Source organism: Oncorhynchus masou, chromosome 9 (assembly GCF_036934945.1).
Source record: "Oncorhynchus masou masou isolate Uvic2021 chromosome 9, UVic_Omas_1.1, whole genome shotgun sequence".
NCBI lineage: Eukaryota > Metazoa > Chordata > Actinopteri > Salmoniformes > Salmonidae > Oncorhynchus > Oncorhynchus masou.
Genome location: NC_088220.1, coordinates 28978643 through 29002443, shown reverse-complemented (window position 1 = coordinate 29002443; position 23801 = coordinate 28978643). Strand labels below are relative to the sequence as shown.

The following is a 23801-nucleotide window of genomic DNA, read 5'->3' as shown; positions in this document are numbered from 1 at the left end:
GACACAAAGTATATCTCCCACCAGACAGACAGGCAGACAACCAGCCAGTCACTCAGACAAACAAACAGACAGCCAACCACCCAGGCAAACAGACAGACAGCCAGCCAGAAGCTATATCATATAATTCTCTCACCTATCTCCTGTGGGGTCTGAGGGGAGGGGCTCTCCTGGGACAGGGTGGTCCAGCTAGAGTCCTCATCCTCCAGGGGAGACTCCACCTTTGTCCTCAGACTACCCAGTTTAGGAGCTCCTTTATCTGGGTCCAGGTTGAAGGATGCAGGGGGGGTCTGGAGCAGAAGAGGGGTGCTCTCTTCCCCTCTGGGCTGCTTAGGGGGTGCAGAGGGGGGGCGGTGGAGGTACGGGTTCTCATTGCTGGGGTGCAGCTCCACCTTGATCACTCTGGGCGGGGGGGCTTGGGCACTCCGGGAGGGTTTGGGGGGCGTCTCAACCCTGGGTGGATGATCCTGGGTCTGGTTTAAGGCCTCCTTTCTGCCCTGGGGAGGGGGAAAACTCTGAATCTTGTTCTCCTGGGCCCAGTTGAGGTTGTTTTGGGGGGAGATGGGGGGAGATTGCGCCCCTGTAGCAAAGACTGAATATCAGTTGGAGAGGCACCCTCTTCCTCTATGTAATCCTCCTGTTTTGGGGTCTGTTTCTCCTCCTCAGGTCGCTCTCTCTCTTTATCCGGGCTGACCTGATCTTTCTCAGGGCAGGAGTGCTTCTCATCCTCTTCCTCCTCTTCCTCCTCTTCCTTGTTGGGACGTTCTTCTTCCTTATTTTCTACACTAGGAGGGTCCACTTCCTTCTCATGGAACTCCAGAAAACTCTTGGTCCTCCGACAGAATGGGGGTGGGGCATGGGAGTTGTCTTTCTCCCCCTCCAGCCAATCAGAGCTGTATATGGGGGTGATGATATCATCCTGCCCTTTGAACTCTGTGTTGGTCTTACTCTGCTCCTGTTGCTGGGTCTCGGCCTTCCTCTGCAGGTTGGCACCATTCTTCGCCAGCTTGGGGTTGGTGGAGAAGAATGAGGAAGAGGAGGAGGAGTAAAGAGAAGAGGACGAAGAGGACTTGGTGGTGAGGCGCTTGCCACCGGTGGGGGGCTGGTTTTGGGCGGGAGGGGCGAGGGTGTCACTCAGGCCCATGGCGCTACACACGCTGGTCATGGCGTATCTATGGCGGCTCTTGGGTAAAGTGGCAGAACTCCCCGTTTCCATGGCAGTAGGGGACTCCTTTATAACATCACAACCCAATAGTTGGTTGTAGGAGGAGCGCAGGCTGAGGGAGGTGGGAGGGGCGGCAGGGGGACCGCTGCGATTGGCCAGGCCGACAGAGGAAGGGGAGGAACCACTGCGGGAGAGAGGGGGGGTGTGGACGGACATCATGACTGACGAGGGGTCAAGAGGTCAACTGGAGAGGGAGAGAAAAGAGGAGAAAGGGCTCACTAAGAGTACAACAAAACACACACACCAGCTCCATGCTCTCATAGGAATTCAACATCTGATACTGATGACGGCGCCCATTATCCACCACAGTGCTTGAAGGAAACTTGGCCTGAGTCAGGTCTTCTCCATATGTGATGAGTTAGAAGGATTACAGGACTGGGTTAGAGGTATGAGGTAGAAACACAAGACAAGGCAGCATACAGATGTAGGATCTTAATTTGAGCCAGTTTGCTGCAACAGGAAATGTGAATTATTATGTGGATTATAATTCATGGACATTTTTATAGGGGTTGATACATTTTTTGTAAGGGAAAAATCAAGTCTGACATTTCAAATTCAAAACTTTCAGAAGACATATTAAACTTCAAATACACTATACGTTGAAATTTCCTGCAACAGGGTGATCAAATTAATATCCCACATCTGTATGACTAAGGCAGTCTAAATGAGAAGCACACATGAATAAAGATACTCCGTATGGCTCTATAAAGTCCTACAGACCATCAGGCCCACAGCCACTGCTCTGGCATTGATCTGTTACCATGGCACTCACACAAAATGAAAAGCCTCAACTATTCAACATTCTGACAACCCATCGACCAATAGCGGAGAGTTTTATTGACGCACTCTGTGGTGTGTTTTATAACTGTGTCCCAATACAGTAACGCCCTCTCTCTCCCTTTTTGTTTCTCACATCTGGTGAATATGTCACAGTTTAAAACAAGGTGCCAAACCTATAACATTTTCTTGACATGCTTGGCAATCATGAGGCTTAGCGCTGTCAATGTATTCATCCACAACCGATACACCATGCCAAGGCGAGAGACAGGCTGTTGGAAGGATTTACGATGCTAGGCCGATGCTGACAAGCTGCAGAGCAGATCCTACTCTCTAGCTGACCCTTTTATGTCCCTGGTGATCAGCTTTGTGCTGTCAGCTGGACCCAGCCAGAGAAAGAGGGAGAGAGGGACTGCAGAGTATCATTGTCAATTCAGATGTAATCAGGAAGAGGCGGGGCTTTGAGTTTAGGGCTCAGTGTTTTTTTTTTTATCACACTCTGTTCTTCAATTCAATCATGCTCCAACAAATGAACACACACACACAGACACTTGCACGCACGCACACACACACACACACACACACATGTAAGCACGCACACACGCACACACACACACATGTAAGCACGCACACACGCACACACACATGTAAGCATGCACACACACAGACACTTGCACGCACGCACACACACACACACACATGTAAGCACGCACACACACACACACACGTAAGCACGCACACACACACATGTAAGCATGTACACACACACACGTAAGCACACACACACACGTAAGCACGCACACACACACACACACACACACACACACACACACACACACACACACACACACACACGTAAGCACGCACACACACACACATGTAAGCACACACGCACGCACACACAGGTAAACAAAGACAAATGAAAGCTTCTTTCATGGAAAGATGTAAAACACGGGACACAGCAGATTTGAAAACAAGACAAGCCCTTGGAAAAAGCAAGAGACTATATTCTAAGACAAAATATCTCCACACAATGCACTTTTTCATGAGGGTCCCTCGTCCTTCTCTGGGTGGTGTTGTTGTGTCAGAGAACACGCAGGCACTAACCTGTAGAGCTTCTGGAACTCTCCATCTCACTCTCAAATATGACACAAAAACAAAGTCAACCAGGTCAATTAGACTACACATACGATAGACTAAAATGGTACCAGATACTTAACACAAAACATGTCTCATAATGACACTGTCTCTCTGTACAAAGTGACATTAGACTGATTTCAGGACTGTTTTTTTTACATTTCTCTCAGTATCCTCTCACATAGTAGTTTCACTGGCCTGGGAAAACACCAAAACGGAGGATGCAGTTGATGATACAGTTGATAAATGCCTGCTTTCTTTGCAGAAATCTCAGGGCTGGAGAGAGCGCTGTTAGATCCAGACTGAGATAGTGTGTTTTTCCTCTGACTCTGCAAGCCTCAGTTAGCAGAAGGGCATGAGACAAATACAGGAGAGATAGATATAAGAGACCAAGTGAGATAGGACAATGACACAGCAGTTTTCAGCAGGGACATTGAGTTCACACCATCATGCTCATCATGCTCATCATGCTCATCATGCTCAGCTGTTGTCTTACGACACACGTATCATTATGTTCACATCACTTTAGGTCATTCATGAGACTTTACCAAACATGGTACCATGACCCATATTACAGGACGTCACCGAGCAGTGTCGTCATTTACAGCAGAGAAACGTCTAGAAGACTGTTCCCTGGCCACAGATTCATCTTCGACTTAGTCCCGGACTAAAAAGCTATTTCAATGGAGATTATCAACTGAGCATGCCTTTTAGTCTGGGATTGGGCTTAATCTGTGTTCCAGAAAGCAGCCCTCAGAGTTACTGCAGGAATAAGGAGTTGACGTTGAAAGAATAATCATAGACCCCTGTAGATAACATACGGTCAGGCATGAGATACAGCCTTCTACATACCGTAGGTGGGACAGGTGTCAGAGAATAATCATAGACTCCTGTAGATAACATACGGTCAGGCATGAGATACAGCCTTCTACATACCGTAGGTGGGACAGGTGTCAGAGAATAATCATAGACCCCTGTAGATAACATACGGTCAGGCATGAGATACAGCCTTCTACATACCGTAGGTGGGACAGGTGTTAGAGAATAATCATAGACTCCTGTAGATAACACACGGTCAGGCATGAGATACAGCCTTCTACATACCGTAGGTGGGACAGGTGTCAGAGAATAATCATAGACTCCTGTAGATAACATACGGTCAGGCATGAGATACAGCCTTCTACATACCGTAGGTGGGACAGGTGTCAGAGAATAATCATAGACCCCTGTAGATAACATACGGTCAGGCATGAGATACAGCCTTCTACATACCGTAGGTGGGACAGGTGTCAGAGAATAATCATAGACCCCTGTAGATAACACACGGTCAGGCATGAGATACAGCCTTCTACATACCGGGTGGGACAGGTGTCAGAGAATAATCATAGACCCCTGTAGATAACACACGGTCAGGCATGAGATACAGCCTTCTACATACCGTAGGTGGGACAGGTGTCAGAGAATAATCATAGACCCCTGTAGATAACATACGGTCAGGCATGAGATACAGCCTTCTACATACCGTAGGTGGGACAGGTGTCAGAGAATAATCATAGACCCCTGTAGATAACACACGGTCAGGCATGAGATACAGCCTTCTACATACCGTAGGTGGGGCAGGAGTCAGAGAATAATCATAGACCCCTGTAGATAACACACGGTCAGGCATGAGATACAGCCTTCTACATACCGTAGGTGGGACAGGTGTCAGAGAATAATCATAGACCCCTGTAGATAACACACGGTCAGGCATGAGATACAGCCTTCTACATACCGTAGGTGGGACAGGTGTTAGAGAATAATCATAGACCCCTGTAGATAACACACGGTCAGGCATGAGATACAGCCTTCTACATACCGTAGGTGGGACAGGTGTCAGAGAATAATCATAGACCCCTGTAGATAACACACGGTCAGGCATGAGATACAGCCTTCTACATACCGTAGGTGGGACAGGTGTCAGAGAATAATCATAGACCCCTGTAGATAACATACGGTCAGGCATGAGATACAGCCTTCTACATACCGTAGGTGGGACAGGTGTCAGAGAATAATCATAGACCCCTGTAGATAACACACGGTCAGGCATGAGATACAGCCTTCTACATACCGTAGGTAGGACAGGTGTCAGAGAATAATCATAGACCCCTGTAGATAACACACGGTCAGGCATGAGATACAGCCTTCTACATACCGTAGGTGGGACAGGTGTCAGAGAATAATCATAGACCCCTGTAGATAACATACGGTCAGGCATGAGATACAGCCTTCTACATACCGTAGGTGGGACAGGTGTCAGAGAATAATCATAGACCCCTGTAGATAACACACGGTCAGGCATGAGATACAGCCTTCTACATACCGAAGGTGGGACAGGTGTCAGAGAATAATCATAGTGGAGAGGGTAGTAAGTTTTAAGTTCCTCGGCATACACATCACAGACAAACTGAATTGGTCCACTCACACAGACAGCATCGTGAAGAAGGCGCAGTAGCGCCTCTTCAACCTCAGGAGGCTGAAGACATTCGGCTTGTCACCAAAATCACTCACAAACTTCTACAGATGCACAATCGAGAGCATCCTGGCGGGCTGTATCACCGCCTGGTACGGCAACTGCTCCGCCCACAACCGTAAGGCTCTCCAGAGGGTAGTGAGGTCTGCACAACACATCACCGGGGGCAAACTACCTGCCCTCCAGCACACCTACACCACCCGATGTTACAGGAAGGCCATAAAGATCATCAAGGACAACACCCACCCGAGCCACTGCCTGTTCACCCCGCTATCATCCAGAAGGCAAGGTCAGTACAGGTGCATCAAAGCTGGGACCGAGAGACTGAAAAACAGCTTCTATCTCAAGGCCATCAGACTGTTAAACAGCAACCACTAACATTGAGTGGCTGCTGCCAACACACTGACTCAACTCCAGCCACTTTAATAATGGGAATTGATGAGAAATGATTTAAAATATATCACTAACCACTTTAAACAATGCTACCTAATATAATGTTTACATACCCTACATTATTCATCTCATATGTATACGTATATACTGTACTCTATATCATCTACTGCATCCTTATGTAATACATGTATCACTAGCCACTTTAACTATGCCACTTTGTTTACATACTCATCTCATATGTATATACTGTACTCAATACCATCTACTGTATCTTGCCTATGCTGCTCTGCACCATCACTCATTCATATATTTATGTACATATTCTTTATCCCCTTACACTGTGTATAAGAAATTAGTTTTGGAATTGTTAGTTAGATAACTTGTTGGTTATTACTGCATTGTCGGAACTAGAAGCACAAGCATTTCGCTACACTCGCATTAACATCTGCTAACCATGTGTATGTGACAAATAAAAATTGATTTGATTTGACTCCTGTAGATAACACACGGTCAGGCATGAGATACAGCCTTCTACATACCTTAGGTGGGACAGGTGTCAGAGAATAATCATAGACCCCTGTAGATAACATACGGTCAGGCATGAGATACAGCCTTCTACATACCGTAGGTGGGACAGGTGTCAGAGAATAATCATAGACCCCTGTAGATAACATACGGTCAGGCATGAGATACAGCCTTCTACATACCGTAGGTGGGACAGGTGTCAGAGAATAATCATAGACCCCTGTAGATAACACACGGTCAGGCATGAGATACAGCCTTCTACATACCGTAGGTGGGACAGGTGTCAGAGAATAATCATAGTGGAGAGGGTAGTAAGTTTTAAGTTCCTCGGCATACACATCACAGACAAACTGAATTGGTCCACTCACACAGACAGCATCGTGAAGAAGGCGCAGCAGCGCCTCTTCAACCTCAGGAGGCTGAAGAAATTCGGCTTGTCACCAAAAGCACTCACAAACCTCTACAGATGCACAATCGAGAGCATCCTGGCGGGCTGTATCACCGCCTGGTACGGCAACTGCTCCGCCCACAACCGTAAGGCTCTCCAGAGGGTAGTGAGGTCTGCACAACGCATCACCGGGGGCAAACTACCTGCCCTCCAGGACACCTACACCACCCGATGTTACAGGAAGGCCATAAAGATCATCAAGGACAACACCCACCCGAGCCACTGCCTGTTCACCCCGCTATCATCCAGAAGGCGAGGTCAGTACAGGTTCATCAAAGCTGGGACCGAGAGACTGAAAAACAGCTTCTATCTCAAGGCCATCAGACTGTTAAACAGCCATCACTAACATTGAGTGGCTGCTGCCAACACACTGACTCAACTCCAGCCACTTTAATAATGTGAATTGATGAGAAATGATGTAAAATATATCACTAGCCACTTTAAACAATGCTACCTAATATAATGTTTACATACCCTACATTATTCATCTCATATGTATACGTATATACTGTACTCTATATCATCTACTGCATCCTTATGTAATACATGTATCACTAGCCACTTTAACTATGCCACTTTGTTTACATACTCATATCATATGTATATACTGTACTCAATACCATCTACTGTATCTTGCCTATGCTGCTCTGCACCATCACTCATTCATATCTTTATGTACATATTCTTTATCCCCTTACACTGTGTATAAGAAATTAGTTTTGGAATTGTTAGTTAGATTACTTGTTGGTTATTACTGCATTGTCAGAACTAGAAGCACAAGCATTTCGCTACACTCGCATTAACATCTGCTAACCATGTGTATGTGACAAATAAAATTTGATTTGATTTGACTCCTGTAGATAACACACGGTCAGGCATGAGATACAGCCTTCTACATACCGTAGGTGGGACAGGTGTCAGAGAATAATCATAGTGGAGAGGGTAGTAAGTTTTTAAGTTCCTCGGCATACACATCACAGACAAACTGAATTGGTCCACTCACACAGACAGCATCGTGAAGAAGGCGCAGCAGCGCCTCTTCAACCTCAGGAGGCTGAAGAAATTCGGCTTGTCACCAAAAGCACTCACAAACTTCTACAGATGCACAATCGAGAGCATCCTGGCGGGCTGTATCACCGCCTGGTACGGCAACTGCTCCGCCCACAACCGTAAGGCTCTCCAGAGGGTAGTGAGGTCTGCACAACGCATCACCGGGGGCAAACTACCTGCCCTCCAGGACACCTACACCACCCGATGTTACAGGAAGGCCATAAAGATCATCAAGGACAACACCCACCCGAGCCACTGCCTGTTCACCCCGCTATCATCCAGAAGGCGAGGTCAGTACAGGTGCATCAAAGCTGGGACCGAGAGACTGAAAAACAGCTTCTATCTCAAGGCCATCAGACTGTTAAACAGCAACCACTAACATTGAGTGGCTGCTGCCAACACACTGACTCAACTCCAGCCACTTTAATAATGGGAATTGATGAGAAATGATGTAAAATATATCACTAGCCACTTTAAACAATGCTACCTAATATAATGTTTACATACCCTACATTATTCATCTCATATGTATACGTATATACTGTACTCTATATCATCTACTGCATCCTTATGTAATACATGTATCACTAGCCACTTTAACTATGCCACTTTGTTTACATACTCATCTCATATGTATATACTGTACTCAATACCATCTACTGTATCTTGCCTATGCTGCTCTGCACCATCACTCATTCATATCTTTATGTACATATTCTTTATCCCCTTACACTGTGTATAAGAAATTAGTTTTGGAATTGTTAGTTAGATTACTTGTTGGTTATTACTGCATTGTCGGAACTAGAAGCACAAGCATTTCACTACACTCGCATTAACATCTGCTAACCATACCATGTGTATGTGACAAATAAAATTTGATGGTATGGTCCTTCACTAGTCTCTCAAAGCACTTCATGACGACGGAAGTGAGTGCTACGGGGCGGTAGTCGTTTAGCTCAGTTACCTTAGCTTTTTTGGGAACAGGAACAATGGTGGGAACAGGAACAATGGTGGGAACAGCATGTGGGAACAGCAGACTGGTATAGGGATTGATTGAATATGCCCGTAAACACACCAGCCAGCTGGTCTGCGCATGCCCTGCGGGCGCGGCTGGGGATGCCGTCTGGGCCTGCAGCCTTGCGAGGGTTAACACGTTTAAATATTTTACTCACCTCGGCTGCAGTGAAGGAGAGACCGCATGTTTCCGTTGCAGGCCGTGTCAGTGGCACTGTGTTGTCCTCAAAGCGGGCAAAGAAGTTATTTAGTCTGCCTGGGAGCAAGACATCCTGGTCCGTGACTGAGCTGGGTTTCTTCTTATAGTCCGTGATTGACTGTAGACCCTGCCACATACCTCTTGTGTCTGAGCTGTTGAATTGAGATTCTACTTTGTCTCTATACTGACGCTTAGCTTGTTTGATAGCCTTACGGAGGGAATAGCTGCACTGTTAGTATTCGGTCATATTACCAGTCACCTTGCCCTGATTAAAAGCAGTGGTTCGCGCTTTCAGTTTCACACGAATGCTGCCATCAATCCACGGTTTCTGGTTAGGGAATGTTTTAATCGTTGCTATGGGAATGACATCTTCAACGCACGTTCTAATGAACTCGCACACCGAATCAGCGTATTCGTCAATGTTGTTGCCTGACGCAATACGAAACATGTCCCAGTCCACGTGATGGAAGCAGTCTTGGAGTGTGGAATCAGCTTGGTCGGACCAGCATTGGACAGACCTCAGCGTGGGAGCTTCTTGTTTCAGTTTCTGTCTGTAGGCAGGGATCAGCAAAATGGAGTCGTGGTCAGCTTTTCCGAAAGGGGGGCGGGGCAGGGCCTTATATGCGTCGCGGAAGTTAGAATAACAGTGATCCAAGGTTTTGCCAGCCCTGGTGGCGCAATCGATATGCTGATACATTTTAGGGAGTCTTGTTTTCAGATTAGCCTTGTTAAAATCTCCAGCTACAATGAATGCAGCCTCAGGATGTATGAATTCCAGTTTGCAAAGAGTCAAATAAAGTTCGTTCAGAGCCATCGATGTGTCTGCTTGGGGGGGAATATATACGGCTGTGATTATAATCGAAGAGAATTCTCTTGGTAGATAATGCGGTCTACATTTGATTGTGAGGAATTCTAAATCAGGTGAACAGAAAGATTTGAGTTCCTGTATGTTTCTGTGATCACACCACGTCTCGTTAGCCATAAGGCATACGCCCCCGCCCCTCTTTTTACCAGAAAGGTGTTTGTTTCTGTCGGCGCGATGCGTGGAGAAACCCGCTGGCTGCACCGCCACCGAGAGCGTCTCTCCAGTGAGCCATGTTTCCGTGAAGCAAAGAACATTACAGTCTCTGATGTCCCTCTGGAATGCTACCCTTGCTCGGATTTCATCAACCTTGTTGTCAAGAGACTGGACATTGGCGAGAAGAATGCTAGGAAGTGGGGCACGATGTGCCCGTCTACGTAGTCTGACCAGAAGACCGCCTCGTTTCCCTCGTTTACGAAGTCGTTTTTTTGGGTCGCCGGCTGGGATCCATTCCGTTGTCCTGGTTGAAAGGCAGAACACAGGATCCGCTTCGCGAAAGTCATATTCTTGGTCATACTGATGGTGAGTTGACGCGGATCTTATATTACGTAGTTCTTCTCGACTGTATATAATGAAACCTAAGATGACCTGGGGTACCAATGTAAGAAATAACACGTAAAAAAAAAAAACTGCATAGTTTCCTAGTTTCCTAGCAACGCGAAGCGAGGCGGCCATCTCTGTCGGCGCTGGACCTCATCCCCATATTGTTATTTTTCTTTCACTTTTGCACTCCAGTATCTCTACTTGCATCATCATCATCTGCACATCTATCACTCCAGTGTTAATGCTCAATTGTAATTATTTCGCCACTATGGCCTATTTATTGCCTTACCTCCCTAATATTACCACATTTGCACACATTGAATATAGTTTTTTTTTTAAATGAAGGGCTTGACATTAATTCATGTTTTCTTTACTTGGTCTGTAACACCATGGGCCAAATAAGTGACTGTAAATTGCATTGTATTGTGTTGTATAATGCAAGAAACCACTTAAAAAATAAAAGTAGCTATTATTACCATACAGAGAATTAGAACTACCCCTCTCTCTATTGGCTTATTTGCATATTCAAGCCTGTCTCCAAATACAACACCGCCCCTTTAATTATGACATTAGCTTTTTACCTGACTGACTTTTTAAAGATATCTTAAAATGTAGCCTACACGTTTGTGACCTATACTTATCTATAACTGAGCAAATAACTTGCAAAGAATATCAACAAATGTGCACACACGCGGCTCTGAGATCTGATCTGAAAATCGCATTCACTCACGGGTGATTGAAAGGCCGCTTGAGGGCTACCAGCACCAATAGAATTATACTTCGTTGCGCTCTGGCTTTGCCTACAACAAAAGTACAGACTAAATCGGGCAAAGTTAGCGTTGTCTGGTTTTGTTGCATTGAAAATGGGCTGATATAATGTTGAATCGATCACAGAAAAAAAACGTTGAGTCTCTATAGTGCGAACTAATGGGTCGAACTCAGTGGAGTTCAATATCTTGCGTCTCTGCGCTGCAGTTCTGGAGGAGGTACGCGGCCGCGCACAGCTTTGAGGGAACATTTAGGGTGAGTTCACACAGCACATACGACACAGCACATCTCAATAGCAATAGGAACGAGAGATGGGTTGTTATATGCCTTTCACACACACTGGTGAACAGATGCTGCTATAGCATCGATATGAATATTTAAAACAGTCACCTCAAATACTCTCTAATAGATCTGTATTGTAGATTATATTACCGAAACCGGCTTGGGGATACTCCTGTTAAAGGGGATGCTCCTGTTAAAGGAATATTCAGAAAGAAAACACTTTACTTGAATTTGTGTAGGCCTCGAAGGTAGGCCTAACTATTTTTCAAACGGTGTGGTAGGCTAATAACTGGAGTTGATTAATACATGATACTACATATTTCAGACATATGCCGCCAACATAAAGCTTCAACTAAAATGCTAGAACATTTCAACGTATAAAAGATGACACTAGATGGGTGGAGTGTTTGTATCCTCCTATCGTTACATTAACCTAGACCTTTCTAACCTTATGATCCGCTCTGCAGCCTCACCTATTTCAATAAATCAAGCAGAAATGTCCTATGTTGCAAAGTGAACACCAATCTGTTGCGAATTCTGGAAACAAGCTAGAAGGCAGTAGGCTATACATATCAGACGCAGTTAATCTTCTAACGTCTCTCTCCCACCCAATATTCTCCCCATCACGTCACCGCTCTGGAAGGCGAACGCACACCGCACACACACTTTATTTCGTTCATTCACTCACCGCGTTTGACAATCGTGCTTCTATGCCACGACGACACATCAACGACGACACTGATATAGGACAGAGAAGTGACTCCGGCTTTTTAAGCGCGAGTCCTCCCGTAGCTACCCGTATCAGATCACATCACTCTCTGGTCTCCTCCTGTGCTGGTACCTAAAGCTAATCTCTCTGCGCCACTGCCTCCCAAGCGCCCAGGACCCAATCAGAGCGCTGGATGCAGGACGCTGTGTGCGCAGAGCTGTTCGGAAGAGACGCAGAGCCAGAGCACCATCATAAATCTGCTATTTTGGTTTTTATAGTGTTATTCAACTGATGTAATGAAACACTGACAATTGATCAACTCTTTTGCATAGAGTAACATTTTGGCATCCATGTAAAAAGGGATTGAAGAAGTGATTTGTGCATCATTTCAACCAGAGCCTCAAGAGTGAACAGATTCCAATCAGACTTTCAGAATCCGGCATAAAAAGCTACAGGACCTTCAACTGTTGCAGTGCCACAGGCGATTGTCTAACTAGACACAGATGACAGTAATGTCCAATAGACCTGCAGCACCTTTTCCCTTGGTGCAATGACAAAGATAATGTCAATTAATAGTTTACCACACAATGTACAATTTCACAAATACTTCAATACATTTGTTAATATCAGTGACACAGGCCCAGTGGTAGAAAACAGCTTTATTTTGTTATTGGTGTTAAGACACCTTGTGCGTTCCACAACGGTAGTGCTTCTAATGCATAGAAAATATACATGACCTACATTATCCACCACTACCAAAAAGTGACTTCTGTTCCCCCATCCTTCAGCCTCACTGGATACCATGGGTAGACAAGAACAGTTTACACATGCAAAGACACAACTGAAATAGCAAACTCATGAAGTTAGGATGAATAGTCACATAAAGGGTCAAGTAAATACAAAGGATCCTATACTGACAATGACTTAGTAAGGCACACATTTTATCACAATACCATCTTTATACCCATAGGGCAGCTTGTTGTACAAAAACTGAACAAGATTGTGCCACGAGAACATTTTGTAGGAACAATACTGAAGTTATTAGTCGCGCTCCAGATCTTTTGTAGAATTTCAGCCAGTAGTTTTTAAAGTAGCGCTCACAGGCCAAAATGGGTCCCTGAAAATTGTGTAATGTCATCCATATGATGTCGTCCTGCAAACATTTTTTCTTCAATTCGTACAATATGATACAAATGTTTAAGTGCTTAAGATCCCAGACTGCGTCTAAGTAGGCTAACAGGTAAAGCCATACAACACCTTTGACATGCGATACACCTGAAAGGTAGGCATCTCCCGTACTTATACACATTCCTCAACAAATTGACCTGTGGTCAAATACACACATATATACACATCTAGATACAAGTGCTGAGAGGGACATTAAATACTGGGTTGTGTCAGTAAGGTTAAACATCTGACCATGATATCCCTCTTCAACCTTATGGTATAGATTACCAACTGAACGACAGAGGACCAATGTGGTTGAGTATGGTGCTTACAACGCAAGGATAGTGGGTTCGATTCCCAGGACCACCTGTATGTAAAATGTTTGCACATATGACTAAGTGGCTTTGGATAGAGATGTCTGCTGAAAGGCATATATTCTATTATTCATGATTGTGGTGCCAACTATCCCGCTCCTATAGTCCACCTCACGGCGTTCCCCTCAGAGCTGGGGGTGAGAGGGCGGAGGGAGGACAGGATGGGTGGGGGGCCCATACTCCCTGTGCTCCAGGAGTGGGGGAGGGTGGGGTGACTGGAGGGAGGGACAGGGGAGGTGAGGGTGGAGAGAGTTCCACGCGGTTCCACACGGTCAGCAATGGAGAAACATGGGGAAGAACGGATAGGGCGCAGGACGGCATCTTGGAGGGAGAGAGAAGAAGATGGTTATAATATAGGACTAAGGCCATTTCTGTATTTAATTCAGATGTGTAAATAACATGAACCAGTGCAAATAGGCTTAAGAATAGATCTGAATTGTGCGCGTGTCTTGGACTGTGTCCTTACCCTCCAGTCCAAAGGGCGGCGCCAGTAAGGTCTTGGCCTGGCTGTTTCCTGCCTGGGCTGCCCTCTGATAGAAACCAACTGCTGTTCTGAAGCACTGGGACACCCCGAACCCACTCTCATAACACTGACCCAGGAACAGCAGGGCATCTCTGTCCTACACAGACAGAGAAACACACATCATCACATCACACTGAACTGAGACCAGGTTATGATTGAGACCGTGGGCTATAATTAGTTGTGTAGTTTAAGTGCAGTGGAAGAAACTCACTCCGCTCTCTGCTGCCATCTTCAGGTAGTGCACTGACTTAAGGCCGTCTCTGACTGGCTCCTGCGAGAACAGAGACCCCAGGTACACTTGAGCCTGAGAGAGAGAGAGAGGAATGGAAGAAAGTTCAAAGAAAAAGACTGTTAGAAAAATACCAATGTTCTTTTTTAGGCAACGTCTCAAACTCACTACACATACAACACACTCCCTCACTCACCTCTCTCAGCCCAGCTGAGGCAGCCTGTTGCAGAAGGCTGATGGCTGTATCCAGGTCCTGTTGTGTGCTCTGCTGCCCTCTGCTGTTCAGGAGGAGTTTGGCACAGCGGTACTGAGCCTGACTGTGACCCCCTGTCGCTGCCTGGCTGTAGAAATCAAGAGCCTGTACAGGGAACATGAAGAGGGGAGTCACAAAACAGGAATTGTGTAATTGATTGTGTGAGTTTCACTGTGTGTGTGTGTGCGCGCGCTTGGATGTGCACGTGACAGTGTGTCCGTGTGAGTTTGACTGCATGTGAGATTGAGTGCGTGTTTCTTACCTTCTCCTTGTCTTTGCATACACCCCTGCCTTTCTCGTAACAGACTCCAGTGTTGAACTGGGCCTTGCTGTAACCCTGTCTTGCAGAGGCCAGGAAACAGGAAAAGGCTGCCTCATAGTCCGCAGTCTGAGCACTCTTCAGACCGATGATGTTGAGGACGACAGGAACACTGGAGTCGGCCACCTGTTGGAGGTTTTGGGTCGCCCCCGCCAGGGCGTCCTGAGGAACACAGAGGGCAAAGGTCAGGGTCAAAGGTCATCAACAGGAGACCGGCAGCTTCACCATCAGAGGAATGAATCAGCCTAAAAACTCACCTGGCCATTCTGCTGCCCAGGCTGTTCCCCGTCTCTGGTTCTGTGGTCGTCTTCAGGCTGGGAGGACTCTGAAAAGGATGACTCCTCTGTAACATGGAAAGATACAAAAATAATCATCCCCTCTGCAGCGGCAGCTATTCATACCGCGCCCACCCTCGCTGGCTTTCTGTCCGACTTTCACCTGCTACCGCAAGAACTGGTCCCGAACCTAACCGCAGTACCGCAATGTTACTTTAGAAGTATGTGATGCAACTCGCTTGCCAGCCGTGGTCCCAGCAATTTCGCTGCCTATAGGCAATATGAAATGCGCAAAAATAACCTAATAGGTTAAATGAGCAGATTCTCGTGTGGCCCATTATTAGGCTATCAGGCAATATGCCAGACGTATTTTGAAGAGAGCAGAGTTGCAGAGACAGCTTTGAGCTATGCGTTATAGCCTACCTTTTAGAGGAGTGGGACGATTTTCAGACAGACAAATATGGGTGATCAAAATGCATTTCTAGGCAATGCAGTAAACTACAGCCTAATCATATTTAAGAAGTTAATTTCCTCTGAAAGATAGCTGCTCTCTACATAGAATATAGCCTACTAGTTTAAGTGAGACCACATGAGCACCTGATCTCAGCTACAGCTAATGAACTTGAAGCAGCCTGAATGATGAGGGGACACTTGAGCTACCTTTTGCATATAAGATATAACCAACCTTTCAGGAGGGGAACGATTTGGAGGCGACGACAAACAGCTAATTAATATTTATTGATAAGGGAAACAGGTGCAACTCTCCCCATGGTATGCACGTGTAGCACATTTTCCGGTTCAACGATGATCACGTCTCGATTGCACCTCCCCTCACGATGGTTGAGCGCCCTCCACAATATTTATTTATTTCCAGACCCTGTCGTGAACTATAGCCTAATCATATTGAAGTTTGTCCTTTGAAAGATGAGCGCCACATGATTCTCTGCCCATATATAGGCAGCCTACTCTGTCATTGACGCCACATACTATAGGCACTCGTGACCTGGCGCGCCCAGCTACTGAACTTGAAGCAGCGAATACTTAGTATGAATAATGTGACACGGGTGCTTGTAATATTATAGGCAGGCTAACACATACAGAGCAAAAACATGACCGTTTCCAAATTATCTGCGGGACTCCAAATATAAATTCATCCCAAAGTTGTCTGTCTGATCGCCCCTGCATGCAGCATGAGAAATGCAGACCGCGCCGCAATGATCTCTGCCGGGACCCACAGGTCCCATGGTCATTCCATGGGAATGCAGCCCTCTACTATGTTGCTTTATCATGTAGTCTGGTAGGCATGGATTTGTGAAAAGCATGATGTAAGATGAGATGAATATTGTTACCCTGACCAAACACTTAACATGTAAAGGTAGAATGTGAGACTGACCCGTTCCAGAGGAGTCATGACTCAGAGTTGCCCTCTTGTGGTCAGAGAGGTGACTGTCAGCAGTCAGATGGTCTTCATAAAACTGGTCAGGGCTGCTGTAGCTGCTCCTGGGACTGCTGTGCTCCTGGCTCTGGGGCTGGCTCGGGACCTGCTGGCCCGGGACCTGCTGGCTCTGTCTCTGGGGCAGACAGTGCACACTCCTCCCTCTGGGCAGCACGTCACGGCGAGATACTGGACAAACACAGTGGGAAGGAGATCAGACTCATTCTGCATTCATGTACTACCAGAAAGCTTTGAAATTGAGCAGAGAAATGAGCTTCAGAGTTCCCTCGTCTGAATGTCACGGCTCAATATCCTTTACAGGATGAATTGCTTGGGATTATATTGTGTGTGGCGGGACTCACGTCGCTCCAGTAGGACGCGGTAGCCACACTTCTGCAGGGTTCCCTGGATGGCCAGGCATCCTGTGTTGGGGTTCTGGTTGGGGTCACTCCCAGAGAACTGAGAGTGGATCCTCCTACAGATCTGCATCAACAGCACCGCAGCTGCCCCCTTAACAGAGAGATCACAGGTCATTGTTTTTCCCCCTAGTGTGCCATGTGCTTTATATTTGCATCTTAATGCATGAAAAGTAGCCAATACCCAGCCAACTGCATCCAAGGCAGTGTAGCGGGGGAGCCCAGCGTAGCAGAACTGAGAGGTCCTCTTCCTCCTCTTGTCTCCATCGTCCCCTTTCTGAGAGCTAAGAGAGAAACAATGTGATATGAATAAGTTGTATATAAACTTGATTGATTTGACTTATTAGGATCCCCATTAGCGACAGCTTGTCATACCGGGGTCGGACAAAACGGAAAAAAATACATTACAGACAAGACTTCACAATTGACATACATTTTAAAACATGAATATGTAGTGTGTGTGTGCGCATCTATTAGTTACATGTCAGATTCCTCATCCCCTAGTTACTCTGCTGTATTAAACCATCACGGAAGGCGCCTCAATTAAGGGTGGTAATCTCCGTTTCCCCTACAGCACACCAGGAAGTAGAATCAGATTTTAAAACACACAAAAAAAAAAACACCTTATGGAACAGCAGGGACTGTGAAGTAACACAAATATATGTACAGACACGTGCATACACACACATGATAACATACACACACATGATAACATACACACACGTACACATGGATTTGGTGTTGTAGATATGTGGTAGTGGAGTAGGGGCCTGAGGGCACTCAGTGTGTTGTGAAATCGGTTATGAATGTATTGTAATGTTTTAAATTGTATAACTGCCTTAATTTGGCTGGACCCCAGGAAGAGTAGCTGCTGATTTGGCAGGAACTAATGGGGATCCATAATAAATACAAATCTATGCACAGTGGAAACAGGCCAGGGCCACAGGATGATACAACCAGCTGCAAGGCTGGCAGAGGGCCGCAGAGCGCGTCACAGGAGGGGGGACACTATGGAGGTGTGAAGGGAAGGAGATTATTATTTTTTTCCCACCTTTATTTAACCAGGTAGGCCAGTTGAGAACAAGTTCTCATTTACAACTGCGACCTCGCCAAGATAAAGCAAAGCAGTGCGACAAACAACAGAGTTTCACATGGGATAAACAAACGTACAGTCAATAACACAACAGAAAAATCTATACACAGTTTGTGCAAATGTAGTAACTTTCGGGAGGCAATAAATAGGCCATAGTGGCGAAATAATTACAATTTAGCATTAACACTGGAGTGATAGATGTGCAAGTAGAGATACTGGGGTGCAAAAGAGCATAAAAATAACAATATGGGGAACAGGTAGTTGGGTGGGCTATTTACAGATGGGCTGTGTACGGGTGCAGTGATTGGTAAGATGCTCTGATAGCTGATGCTTAAAGTTAGTGACAAAACAGATGGCACTGTGATAGCCTCCAACACTCTACTCAGCAAATTAAACGTAGTCTGTCTTGTAAATGACATCACTGAAGTCAAGGATCAGCAGGATAGTCAGTTTTACAAGGGTATGTTTAGCAGCATAAGTGAAGAAGGCTTTGATGCGAAACCGGAAGCCGATTCTAGACTTAATTTTGGATTGGAGAATTAATGTGAGTCTGGAAGGAGAGTTTACAGTCTAACCAGACACCTAGGTATTTGTAGCTGTCCACATATTCTAAGTCAGAAATGTCCAGAATAGTAGTCGGGTGGGTGGGTGTGGGCAGCGATCGGTTGAAGAGCGTACATTTAGTTTTACTAGCATTTAAGAGCAGTTGGAATCCACGGAATGTGTGTTGTATGGCACTGAAGCTCATATGGAGGTTTGTTAACACAGTGTCCAAAGGGCCAGAAGTATACAGAATGGTGTCGTCTGCGTAGAGGTGGATCACCAGCAAGAGCGACATGATTGATATATACAAAGAAAAGAGTCGGCCCGAGAATTGAACCCTGTGGCACCCCCATAGAGACTGCCAGAGGTCCGGACAACAGGCCCTCCGATTTGACACGCCAAACTATCTGAGAAGTAATTGGTGAACCAGGCGAGTCAGTCATTTGAGAAACCAAGGCTGTTGTGTCTGCCGATAAGAATGCGTTGATTGACAGAGTCGAAAGCCTTGACCAGGTCAATGAAGATGGCAGAACAGTAGTCTTTTATCGATGGCAGTTATGATAGTGTTTAGGACCTTGAGCGTGGCTGAGGTGCATCCATGACCAGCTCGGAAACCAGATTGCATAGCGGAGAAGATACGGTGGGATTCGATGTTTGTTAACTTGGCTTTCGAAGACTTTAGAAAGAAAGGGCAGGATAAATATAGGTCTGTAACACTTTGGGTCTAGAGTGTCTCACCCTTTGAAGAGGGGTGGATCTCAGACGATACGAAAGAGGTTGAACAGGCTAGTAATAGGAGTTGCAACAATTGCGGCAGATCATTTCAGAAAGAAGGTCCAGATTGTCTAGCCCAGCTGATTTGTAGAGGTCCATATTTTGCATGTCTTTCAGAACATCAGCTATCTGGATTTGGGTGAAGGATAAGCAAGGGGGCTTGGGCAAGTTGCTGAGGAGGGTGCAGAGCTGTTTGCTGGGGTAGGGGGTAGCCAGGTGGAAAGCATAGCCAGCCGTAGAAAATTGCTTCTTGAAATTCTCGATTATCGTAGATTTATCGGTGGTGACAGTGTTTCCGAACCTCAGTGCAGTGGACAGCTGGGAGGAGGTGCTCTTATTCTCTATGGACTTTACAGTGTCCCAAAACTTTTAGGAATTTGTGCTACAGGATGAAAATTTGTGTTTGAAAAAGCTAGCCTTTTAGTTTTCCTAACTGACTGTGTATATTGGTTCCTAACTTCCCTGAAAAGTTGCTTATCGTGGGGGCTATTCGATGCTAATGCAGTACGCCACAGGATGTTTTTGTGCTGGTCAAGGGCAGTCAAGTCTGGAGTGAACCAAGGGCTTTATCTGTTCTTAGTGTTCTTCTTGATTGGGGCACGCTTATTTATGATGGTGAGGAAAGCACTTTTAAAGAATAACCAGGCATCGGGAGGGGGTCAATATCCTTCCAGGATACCCAGGCCAGGTCGATTAGAAAGGCCTGCACGCCTGAAGTGTTTTAGGGAGCGCTTGACAGTGATGAGTGCCGGTCGTTTGACCGCGGACCCATTACGGACACAGGCAATGATCGCTGAGATCCTGGTTGAAGACAACAGAGGTGTATTTAGAGGGCAGGTTGGTCAGGATGATATCTATGAGGGTGCCCGTGTTTACGGATTTAGGGTTGTACCTGGTAGGTTCCTTGATCATTTATGTGAGATTGGGGGCATATAGTGGCATCTAGTTTAGATTGTAGGATGGCCGGGGTGTTAAGCATATCCCAGTTTAGGTCACCTAACAGTACAAACTCTGAAGATAGAAGGGGGGCAATCAATTCACATATGGGTCCAGGGCACAGCTGGAGGCTGAAGGGGGTCTATAACAAGCGGCAACAGTGAGAGACTTATTTCTGGAAAGGTGGCTTTTTAAAAGTAGAAGCTCGAACTGTTTGGGCGCAGACCTGGATAGCATGACATAACTCTGCAGACTAACTCCGCCCCCTTTCACAGTTCAATCTTGGTGGAAAATGTTGTAGCTGGGGATGGAAATTTCAGGATTTTTGGTGGCCTTCCTAAGCCAGGATTCAGACACGGCTAGGACATCAGTGTTGGTGGAGTGTGCTAAAGCATGGAATAAAACAAAATTTAGGGAGGAGGCTTCTGACGGTTACAGAAGTCAACAAATGCTAGCGCCTGGGGAATAGGTGTGGTACTGGGGTCTACAGGGCCTGGGTTAACCTCTACATCACCAGAGGAAGAGTAGGATAAGGGTACGGCTAAAGGCTATAAGAACTGGTTGTCTAGTGCGTTGGGAACAGAGAATAAAAGGAGTCAATTTCTGGCCGTGGTAGAATAGATTCAGGGCATAATGTACAGATAAGGGTATGGTAGGATGTGAGTACAGTGGAGGTAAACCTAGGCATTGAGTGACGATGAGAGAGGATCTATCTCTGGAGGCACCAGTTAAGCCAGGTGAGGTCTCCGCATGTGTGGGACAAAATAGCTATCTAAGGCAAGGTGATCGGGACTGAGGGCTCTACAGTGAAGTAAAACCATAAGAACTAGCCGAGACAGCAGTAGACAAGGCATATTGACAGAGAGGAATAAAGCAGTCACAGGTGTTGATCGGGAGAGCTAAGACAACAATGGGTAAATGGCGATGAATGGGCAGAGCAGGTCAGTTAGGTACAAACAGGACCTGAGGTCAAGGCTGGGGCCGACAGATAAAAAAAAAATGAGGTACCGTGTTATTGAAACAGTCCAGGGGGCATCAGCTGTGTAGCCGAGTGATCATAGGGTCCAATGAGCAATAGGTGAGTCAGGGAGCCATTTGGTACTCACTACTACGCTAGGCAAGTGGGAGACACGGCGTTCAGAAAGCTAGTGGGATGGGGCTAGCAGATGGTTCTTTGGCAACATCGTAACGGAATAGCCTGTTGAGAACACATCGGGCGATTACGTCGGCAGACCAGTCATGATGGATCGGCGGGGCTCCGTGTCGACAATAAAGGGTCCAGGCCAATTGGCAAAAGAGGTAATGTAGCCTTAGAATTAGCTGGTATATGGGCCTAGCTCGAGGCTAGCTCATAGCTAACTGGTGCCTGCTTCGGGACAGAGGCGTTAGCTAAACTGAGCCACTCATTTGCAACTAGCTAGCTGCGATGATCTGGTGTAATGATCCAGGGTGGCAGGAATCCGGTGATGTGGTAGAGAGAAGCAGTCAGATATGCTCTGGGTTGATATCGCTCTGTGCAAACTGGCTAGTATTGTCCGAGCTAAGGCTGGCTGGTGTCCGAGCTAAATGTGAAGACCGCTAGCAGTGGCTAACAAAGACTAGTAGTTAGCTATCTCCTGATGGAGGTTCTAGTTATAAGGAATACAAAAAATGAATGAAGGGATGAGGTACCTGCTGTTGGGAGAGTGACAGCCGGTGGAGAGCAGGGTGGAGGTGTTGATGACCTCATCTTCCACGTGGTGATTCGGAGACAGGCGCAGGGGGGCTGTGCCATGGCACCGGCTCAAAACTGGTGGCAGAGGGGTAAGAGATGGGTTTGTGATTGTGTATAGAAGAAGTTGACTTCATTCAGCAAAGCAGCCAGGTATAGCCTGGAAGATACTGGGCAATTCCACAGTGACAGAATATTGCTGAGACTCAGATTTTTCACTTTAAAATGTCAAACAAAAACCAATGATTGCAAAGTTAAAACAACCGATAACTCGTAACAAGGACTATGTTTAACAAAATTTCCACTGAAAATTGTACTAAAACACATTTACTTGAAGACTGCAGATGCAAAAGTTTTGCAATCACTGGTTTTTGTTTGGCATACATTTCAAAGTGAACAATCTGAGTCTCAGTGTGAACAGTCTCAGCATCATTCTGTTACCATGCAATTCCCCAATTGCTAATACTGTCTACATTTCTGCACGTTACAAACACAGAGAACAAGCATTGTCCTTTATATGTGATATGCATTATAATAAAAGGAGCTCGAAGTACTTGTTTAGTTTGTGCAAATCAGGTATTTCTCGTCATAATGCTGTTCAAATAAACCACAGTAACATAAGGAGGTGTCACCAAACAGGTTATAGCAGTGGGTAGCTAGTTAGCCAATGTTTTTTTTTAGCTAGTCAATGTTATGCAGACACCTCGAATTGTCTGAAAACAAAACAGACTTGATCACAGTTGACAGGGTGGAGGCTGTGGCTAATCAAAACACCCATAAAAACAAACTATAGCTATGTGGAACAGAAACTAGTGTGGCCTAGTTAAGGCATAAACTGTGAATGACCTGCCCCCGTTGTAAAACACTCTAGAACATGAGAGAACTTGCTGTCAATCCCGTCAATGATTCTAGCTGGTGGGCATAATAGTAGTCTTGACAAAATAAAATATTAACGAGCTGGACAGTTGCAAATCTAACACATTATTATGACACTTTTATAGACCCATTTAGCAAGCTTCGACGTGAGTGCATAAACAAGGTTAGCTAGCTAATGTTAGTACTGAACAGAACATTGTCAATTATATTTCGCTCACCTCTTCCAACAAACCCTTGTACTCTCCACATGTTTCGTTGTCCTGAAGCTAATTTCAAGATTAATATTTCTACATATTTGTCCTAAATTTGTGTATTTAAAAATTCACTGCGGGAGTATTCTCGCCCCATAAGCACAGGACGAGTATAGTAGCAGTCTCGATACAAAAATAAAGCATGGAACAGTCACGAGTTATTTTGGAAGAAGGCAAGCCCCGGC

At 45.8% G+C, this 23801-nt stretch overlaps 1 protein-coding gene and 1 pseudogene across 2 annotated transcripts; both read right to left on the bottom strand.

Annotated features, from left to right (window-relative positions):
- The window catches only part of LOC135545788 (amyloid beta precursor protein binding family B member 2-like), a 72225-nt pseudogene extending 59665 nt beyond the window's left edge, over positions 1–12560 (bottom strand).
- A 521-nt stretch (positions 12561–13081) lies between these two features.
- LOC135545787 (DAP3-binding cell death enhancer 1-like) lies at positions 13082–23801 on the bottom strand. 2 transcript variants are annotated; one of them, XM_064973672.1, is made up of 11 exons: positions 23584–23801; positions 22450–22567; positions 17617–17716; positions 17379–17526; positions 16975–17205; positions 15564–15631; positions 15250–15468; positions 14931–15092; positions 14717–14809; positions 14449–14602; positions 13082–14303 (listed from the first exon to the last, which is right to left on the bottom strand). In XM_064973672.1, exons 1-11 carry the CDS (start codon positions 23612–23614, stop codon positions 14071–14073), a joined length of 1557 nt encoding a protein of 518 aa, XP_064829744.1. In that variant the 5' UTR covers positions 23615–23801; the 3' UTR covers positions 13082–14070. The 2 variants fall into 2 exon arrangements, with proteins under 2 accessions (XP_064829744.1, XP_064829743.1); XM_064973671.1 differs by having other exon boundaries at positions 15564–15649; positions 23584–23800.